General features: G+C 43.1%; 1 protein-coding gene across 1 annotated transcript; it reads right to left on the bottom strand.

Annotated features, from left to right (window-relative positions):
- Positions 1 to 2,128: 2,128 nt before the first annotated feature.
- Positions 2,129 to 8,305, bottom strand: DTYMK (deoxythymidylate kinase). Its single transcript, XM_083741984.1, has 5 exons — positions 8,000 to 8,305; positions 5,927 to 6,035; positions 3,414 to 3,504; positions 2,944 to 3,141; positions 2,129 to 2,602 (listed from the first exon to the last, which is right to left on the bottom strand). Exons 1-5 carry the CDS (start codon positions 8,127 to 8,129, stop codon positions 2,492 to 2,494), a joined length of 639 nt encoding a protein of 212 aa, XP_083598110.1. The 5' UTR covers positions 8,130 to 8,305; the 3' UTR covers positions 2,129 to 2,491.
- Positions 8,306 to 8,843: the final 538 nt, after the last annotated feature.

Raw genomic sequence — 8,843 nt, 5'->3', positions numbered from 1 at the left:
CTTCCCCAAGTCCAGTGCCTTACGAGGGCTGGGTGTGTGTATCTTTAGTTTTCTATGTATTTCTGTTTTCCTTTAACACATGTAAAAGAATACTGAGATCAGATGATAAAGATGGAAGACAGCCTCAGTGCCTATATTGCACCCTACTGTAACCTCCCCTTCTCTTCAGTCCAAACTCTGACGGTGATCTTGATGTTACCTATAACTACCCTTAAACTGAGTAGTAAGAATTTTGAGAATAGGACTGGTTTTGTCAAAACTTTCTGGAAACAAAAAACCTGATTTTTAAATAAAATCCTACCAGAGATCCTAGTTTAGGTACAAAGTCTAGCAATGTCAAATTACATAACACCAGTGATCAAATTAATATTGAATTCAACATAAAAACATGAGAAATAGCCTGGGAATTGCCTTATTTTGTTTTTTTTAATGGGGAGGTGGTATGATTAAAGGATAGTTGAAATGTATATAAAGATTGCAGCATAAGTACCAAAGCCCATGAAGGGATTTATTATATTAGAAAAGGTACACACAATTCCAAGAGAACTCCAACATGAGTAAATAAAAGATTTATGGATATAAAATGCAAGACTGCTTTCTTTAAGAATAGTAAAGTGCAAAAATTAGCAAATAAGTTAACAGTAAAGGACAAATTTGAAGAATGTATTTTTAAATATACAAGCAAGTTGCTTCTTTAAATACATCACTAATAGGAAACTGAACAAAGGCTTTATAACCATAACAAGGTTTGAAGGTGATAGTGGGAACAATATTGTGAATCTGCAAATATGCTAATTCTCTACATCAGTCTGCACTTTAAAATATGGTGGAGGTCCGTATTCAAACCACTGCTTCCAAAGAACACACAAAAAAAGTCAGATGTTAATATTAATAATTATTATTATAATTATAATAATAATAATTTATTTCTTTAGAAAGGAAAAAGTCAAAGAAATATCCCAAGAATCTGAGAACTCAAATACAGTAGACTTTCATTAAGACACTGTTTTAATCAGGATCTTTACTACATAATTGGACAGCAGCCCCCGTAATACTACTAAAAAAAACAAAAACCATAAATGGGGCTAATAGAATTAGCAAAGAAATGGTTTTGGTGGTAGTGTTTTAAAAGCGTGCAGACATTTCTCCTTTCATAATACTGAAATCCAGAGTCATCCAGTGAGCTGCCAGTTGAATTTTCAAGGCTCTTCGAATGTTGTTGGACTCCCAATTACCATTAAACTGAGCCAGCGTGGTCAATGGTCAAGAATGATGGGAGTTGTAGGCTAGCAACTTCTGGAGGGTTCCTGTGTCATGCTAGAGTTAAGATTCCATATCAAGTTAGCCTTATTTTGACCAGGTACCATAACCTCAACTCTCTCATACGACACTTTCCCCCATTTATGCAGGAAATGAAAAATACTGTCCATGGCAAAGGGTTGTGTGTCGTTCCAAGTACTTAGGTTGGGAAGTTGATGCACTATTCTCTGTTGGGAAGGCAGGGTGAAACATCACATGAAGTCACCCTAAAGCATATTGATCTAGAGCAGGGGTGGCTATGTTGTGGCCCATCAGATCTTGTACTACAGTTGTCACCATTTCCGACCCCTGGCCATGGTGGTGGAGGCTAAGTCCAACAACCTATAGGTGACAGGTTAACCACTCTGTTCTAGAGGGAAACGTGCTTAATCAGCACTGGGGTGGGCATGTTTCAAGTTATTTAAGCCATCCTATCAAGTACATATTGCAGGGACAAGGAACCTCCAGGCTTCCCTAGCTGGCCCTTGGATCTAGCCCAGGCCCCACCCTTAGCCTCAGCCCATACCACTTACCAACCCAGGGCTGGATCTTCCTTGACTGCTTCTGTATGGCTGGACTACATCCTTGAACTCTGATAATGCCTCTTGCTTGTGTGACTGGAGAGGTGCATGTGTACATAGGAACCTTTGACTTTTGCATAGCTGGAACGTAGCTTACCATACAAAGGGAAGAGTTGTTCTGTTGTCTACCCACTTCTTGCCTCTCAGACTGTGTACCACTGGCATGTGGCCTTCTACAAGGTTGCCCATGAGGCAGTGCGGTCTTTGGGCTGAAAAAGATTCTCAACATAAGTTTCTGCTCGACAAAATTAGGTGAAAATCTGAGATTTATTAGTAAACTTCTTCCCCCTGATTACGAAAAGAAAAACTGTTTTAAAATTATGACTCTGGAAAACAACAGCTACTATAGAGCTGAAGTATTAAGTCTCTCTTGGTAGGACAAAAAGACCTTTGTCTAATGCTTCTTTCACACATTTACTCCGGTCCAAGTCCCGACAGAGTTGCCAGTCCAGTCTCTTATAAATGCCACCCAAAACAGAAAGAAGAGAGCTGCATCAAGAGCAAGTCTAACAAATCCTATTGGATAATATAAATACAGGGTGGCTTGAAGGTGAACGGTGCAGATTTTGGCTAGGTGAGAAGTGATCCCTAGGAGATGATATACTCCAGTCCTAGTTCCACAGTTCTCCTATGGGTTTGTACTGAGCTTCTCGCATGACCTCCTCTGCAAACGATTTTATTTCATTATGCAAGTCTTCTATGCTCTTTGAAGCATCAATCACCTGCATCCAAAACAAAACCACAAACACATGAAACACTCCTTGTGTACAATCCAACTACAGAAGAACTGTTGGTGGAAGAAATAAAGCATCAAAATATACTAAGAAGGTATTACGTTGATGTCCATGTTTACTCTCATCCTACAAGTTTGACCAAACTGCGGGAGGCAGTGGAAAACAGAAGTGCCTGGCGTGCTCTGGTCCATGGGGTCACGAAGAGTCAGACACGACTAAACAACAACACAAGTTTTTCTTTCCCTTCAACAGATGTTTCAGATCTCCTAGAAGGGTTGATTTTTTTTTACTTATGAATCCCACAGTGCTCCTGAAGTTTCCTTTTTTACCTTCCAGTTTAAAGTCTTATCTTCCATCAAATGGTAGAAGCGTTGCAGAACTTTCTCCTGAAAAGAGCTGTACTCATATCGTTCATTTCCAAAGTCTCCTCGTTTGGCTGCTTCAGATGGGCTCAACTGAAGAAAAAGGATCAAGTCTGGCTTTGGAAGCCCAACATCAGGTTGCTTACACCATTCCAGGGAGAAGTTCTGTTCAGAGAGAAATGAGAGATGCAGCAAATAGCCCAATGAAGCCAAGGAGCAATTTGACAGCAACACAGGAAGCTGCGTTATACTGTGTTGGACCACTGGTTTAATCTAGCTCAGTACTGGCTACCACTCTCTGATATTTCAGACAGGGTTTCTCCCTTAACTTGCCTGGAGAAGCCAAGGATTGAACCATTGAACCTGAGATTTCAATGCAGCAAATCTTTCCATAAATACTATATCTATATGAGGCTGAATTGGTGTTTTTTACCCACCTCTTTAGCACCTGTGAAAGCCACTCCAGAAAACGCGTATCTGTCCACTACCAGAGTGATACCTTGGTTTAACTTCTCTTTAATCAATGGCCTGAATGGTAGAAAGATACCACTATTAGAGAAAAATTGAATCATAATAATTTGGAATAAAGCATGGTGCAAGGTATAAAATTCCCAGGACTGTATTTATATGGAGAAAATGTTATGTTTATTTATATATGACATTTGGATAAAAAAAGGTAAAGGGACCCCTGACAGTTAAATCCAGCCGCGAACAACTCTGGATACACCCTCATTAAGACAAGAGTACTCTGGGACGCGGGTGGCACTGTGATCTAAACCACAGAGCCTAGGGCTTGCTGATCAGAAGATTGGCGGTTCGAATCCCCACGACGGGGTGAGCTCCCGTTGCTCGGTCTCTGCTCCTGCCAACCTACCAGTTCAAAAGCACAAAGTGCAAGCAGATAAATAGGGGAGGTAAATGGTGTTTCCATGTGCTGCTCTGGTTCACCAAAATGGCCTAGTCATGCTGGCCACATGACCTGGAAGCAGGACGCCGGCTCCCTCAGCCAGCAAAGTGAGATGAGTGCCGCAACCCCCGAGTCATCCACAACTGGACCTAATGGTCAGGGGTCCCTTTACCTTTTACTCTGGGTGGTATACTGTAAATAAGAATGCATTTTTAAAAAAATGCAGTTTCATAAACTGGGTGATTTCAAAGTTGCAAATAATTTGGTAAATGTGCATGCTAACAGTTTTCGGTGTCTTCATTTTCTTTCTCAAAAGTTTAAACAATGTAAACAATGTATGCTATTCCTGTAATGTCTATACAAGTATTCCAATAACCTAATTTCTAAGACGTTTGTTTATAAAGCTTTGGCTTTGACTATAACATTTATACCATACTGAGTGCAATCACATGCATGTCTATCCAAAAGCAAGTACAACTGAGTTCAATGGGACTTCTTCCCAAATGAACATGCATAGCAGGGATGGGAAGCCTGTGGGCCTCCAGATGCTGCTTGATTACAGCTCCCATCATCCGGCAATGCTGGCTGGCACTGATGAGAGGTGGAGTCCAACATCTGGATGGCCACAGATTCCGCAACTGTGGTGTATGGGACTGCAGCCAAACTGTGCCTCTGTATATTGATCCCCCCCTAATTTGGTATTTGAGTTCTACAACTTTTGACTACTGTTACGAAGGGTGGAATCTGACATATAAAGTTAACATGGTATATATTTTAAGTTTGCTTACCACATCCAAATAAAAATTTGCTAACTGGCTAAGTAACTTATTTCTTAAGTATTTCCAAACTCAGTCTTATTTAAGAAGTCACCAGAAGTGGGCTAAGAATTGCTTGGATATTTTTCTTCTCCTGCATAAATTATGCCACATCATTTTGAATTACCCTATTTACTTGAGTCTAATGCACCATCAAATCTAATGCACACCTCAATGTTCAGAACCATGAAACAAAAAAATAAAGTATCTCCTGGCGAATGTAAATACGCCATCAAAACTAATGTGCACCTTAATTTCCGCAAGGTAATTTGGCCAAAAAAGGTGAGCATTAGATTTGATTAAATGTTGTTAATTAATAAACATTTAACTAGGAAACAATGCCTCACAACTTCACCAATAAGAGATGTTAAGGCATCAACACTATTAATTCACTCCTTTTAAGTGCGGTCAATAGGCAGACAGTGAATGGGGAAATGCAAGAAAATACTGGGCACATCACAATACTGTGAATAAGAAGCATGCTACTTTCTCTTTCAGTCTGCTCTGCCCAGATCCAGAAGCAACAAACCATGCATAGTGTAAATCAACAGCATGCATTAGAATGCTGCTCATTCACAGTAAGCCATAAACCATGGAATACCATTACAAGCAAACCAGCCCACTGCGCTGTTATCAATAGAACAGGATATGAAAACAAATGAAAGATTATGTGTTAACTACAAGTCAAGATATGTAATATGTAGATGTATTCTTACATCAAGAATGTGGGAAAGAAATCAGGAAGGGGGCGGAATCTGTGGATGTAAGTGAATCACAATTGCTTTTATTCTGGATTAGTATTTATTACCCTAGCTTATTGTAACATATTTTGCATCCAGACCCTGACAGCAACTGTAATTCCAGCATCATGCAAGAATCTTGGTCAAATACAAACATTTCTCTTATCCTCTCTTCAGCATGAATTGCCAACTAGACAGAATAAGTTTGATTTTTTCATTTTTTGAGAAATATGCCTAAATTCCAATTATTAAGGCATTTGACTCATGTGGTGACATTCAATAACATCTACCTGCTTGCACAACAGAAATTTGCTTGCATAACAAGAGCAGGTAGGGGAGCCAAGGAGAGAAATATGAAGACTTCCTGTGGGAGTAGACATCCACCCACACTACATTGGATTTCACCCAGTATTCTCCCAAAGCAGAAAAGCAGCATTGAATTAGGGGCTCAAAAAGGTACTCATGTATTTCACAAGAATTCTATTTACACTTGCTCCCAGCGATTAGCAGAAAATAGTAGATGCACTGTGTGGTCCTCCAAATTGTTCTTCTTTTCCAAATAGGAACTTATCAGCCGTCCGATTTCTGTAGTTCTGTCTGCAATAAGATGTAGACAAGAGTGGAATAAGACAAACATACTCAGCTTCTATCAATTCTGTAATATTCTCTTCCCAATGTACATCACTACTGGAAGCATGAGTCAAATGCTACTTCTAAACTTCCTAAAAAGATAAAAGGTAAAGGTACCCCTGCCCGTACGGGCCAGTCTTGACAGACTCTGGGGTTGTGCGCCCATCTCACTCAAGAGGCCAGGGGCCAGCGCTGTCCGGAGACACTTCCGGGTCACGTGGCCAGCGTGACATCGCTGCTCTGGCGAGCCAGAGCCGCACACGGAAACGCCGTTTACCTTCCCGCTGGTAAGCGGTCCCTATTTATCTACTTGCACCCGGAGGTGCTTTCGAACTGCTAGGTTGGCAGGCGCTGGGACTGAGCAGCAGGAGCGCACCCCGCCGCAGGGATTCGAACCGCCGACCTTTCGATCGGCAAGTCCTAGGCGCTGAGGCTTTAACCCACAGCGCCACCTGCGTCCCCCCTAAAAAGATAGCAGCATTCAAAATCAGAAAAATCTATTCCCCAGCATCTAGGCTATGGTTACCAGATTTTTTCAATGAATCCAGGGACACTTTTTTTTTAAGCTGAGTAGCAACAGGGAGCTAGTAGTGAGGCAAAAGACCCTGGGGCCAAGCACACATACATATTGTATAAAGGTGTAAAGCCTTTCTTTCGCACCATGTGAAACATAAATGCGAGGTTTTTAAAAACTGGGCAACGGCATGCCACCCGCCCGTGACTCCCAAGCCTTCCCCGATCTCCTGCCCCCTTCCCCCTTTGTTTTTACAGATTGGGGGAGGCTCGAGAGTTGTGGGTGGGTGGGTGTTGCCCAGGAGAGGCGCAAGGTTTCTCTGCCAGGCAAGGTGCAAAGCCCTTCTTTCGCACCCTGTGAAATATAAATGTGCAGAGTTTTTAAAAAACTGGGCAACGACTGCCCGCCTGCAACTCCTGAGCCTCCCTTGATCTGTCAAAACAAAGGGGGAAGGGGGCAGGAGATCTCTACCACGGGACGTCCCCGGTTCCTCTTCCGCAGTGGCAGCGGGCAGCTCCTGAAGCCAGCCAGAGCCAACTGTGCTACCAGGCTGGCTCTGGGCTGCTGAGGCTGTCGCTGCCATGTTTCCTGGGGATAGATGTGCAAATCCGGGGACTGTCCCCAGGAACGTCTATTAACCCTAATCTAGGCAGAAAATGGATAACCACAAACCCAACCCACAAGTGGGATTACACCCACTTTATGGGTTACTGCATCTTCCATCACTGTACCCTTGCTCTAAGGATGGTTTAATGCTATTTGTCTCTCTCTGCATGTCACAATGTACCCTAACACACATGGTCATGCCTGAATGCCAATTCAGCTACAAAGCAAATCTAAGAATCTTAGATTTAAGAATCTTAGATTTAAGAATCTTAGTTTAAGTTTTTCATAAGCACTATTTTGCACCATGGTTTCAAAGACACCCCAAGAAAGTATAAGTTAAATAAGCCTTCAACACACGCGCACACACACAACCAACATCAACCATAAAGAAACTTACTTTTTCGAATGTCAAAATGTTTAGATATTAGATAAATTAAGAAAAACTCAAGGAGGTTATCTACGAGGAGGGCCAATGACTCAGCCCAAAGCTATGACAATGCTGGTAAGGAACGCTTTCTACACATCACTAGTACCGCCACAAAACGTATTAGATTTGGCCCCCTTTTCCCACCCCATCGGCAGCCTTAGGACAGACAGAAATCCCACAGATGAAGCGTTCCCGCCACTGCTCCTCCGCAGCGGGAGAGGTTGTGTGCACCTGTCGACTATCACCCTGCCACTCGTCTGTCAAAGGCACCGACATGCTGACACGGCAGGGGAATTGCCGACAACCTACACAGGTAAATCTAAGGCAGTGTGGCGAAGGGGCTGCGCCATCCTGCAGCTGCCGCGACCCCTAAGCCTCGCATACCGGGAAACCGAAGGAGTTCGGCCCGGTGTCCCCCGGCCAGCAGGCCCTCCACCAGCTTTCTGGTCTGCGTGCTTTTGCCAGCTCGGTCCACCCCCTCCAGCACGATCAGCGCCCCTCGCCTGCCAGCCATGGCGCCCCCTTCTCAGTCAGCGGCGAAGGGAAGGCGATCGAACGACAACTGCAGCTTCCCGCGCTTTTGGCGCAATCACAGAGTTACAGTCCTCCGGAGCATGTAGAGCGGCTCTGGTGTAACCATGGTGACCAAACCCTCGCGCGATCACGGAAAACACAGCAAAGCGGAACAGTCTGAAAAAAAGCAAAAGTCAAAGAAGCCGACTGCGCGGTACTCGACAGGATTAGTCCGTTGGAAGCCGCTTTCTTTCTAGGCGTTTTTTGTCCATCTCGCTGATATTAACCCCTAGTTGAGTTTCAACGTAAGGTATAAAATACCAAAGCAAACGCACTCAAGAGCACCACGCTTTTCTGATATCGGCGCAAAAGACTTGCCAGTAAACTTGTACCCTTAACGTGGGGAATATCTCGTTACGGGCATCCGTGTTTTGTAGCTAAATCCCTCAAGGATTCGAGGGCGCGCGCGTTTTGCATGCACCCGTGGGATCCTGACGAGCGTTTCACGCATTCGCCCACCCACGACCCATGATGCCCTTTTAAAATTTGGAGGGTGTTGTTTTTTTTTAGGGGGGGTATTGGGTTGTTTTTATTTTGAATATATATTGCGTGATTTTATTTTTTGATTTTGTTTTGTAAACCGCCCTGAGACCTTTTTTAGATATAAAAATAAAATGCCAGAAGAGTTTTGGAAGGGTGGGATTAAAACAAAAAC

The sequence above is a fragment of the Podarcis gaigeae genome, assembly GCF_964106915.1.
Source record: "Podarcis gaigeae genome assembly, chromosome: 5".
Lineage (NCBI taxonomy): Eukaryota > Metazoa > Chordata > Lepidosauria > Squamata > Lacertidae > Podarcis > Podarcis gaigeae.
This window is presented reverse-complemented; position numbering and strand designations above follow the sequence as displayed.

What these genes read in the sequence shown, in the direction of transcription:
- DTYMK (XM_083741984.1), bottom strand. Translation starts at nt 8,129, where the DNA reads ATGGCTGGCAGGCGAGGGGCGCTGATCGTGCTGGAGGGGGTGGACCGA. An exon ending in CTTTCACAGGTGCTAAAGAG is followed by an intron (nt 3,142 to 3,413) that starts GTGGGTAAAAAA and finishes CTCTCTGAACAG; the next exon opens with AACTTCTCCCTGGAATGGTG. An exon ending in ATAAGACTTTAAACTGGAAG is followed by an intron (nt 2,603 to 2,943) that starts GTAAAAAAGGAA and finishes TTTTGGATGCAG; the next exon opens with GTGATTGATGCTTCAAAGAG.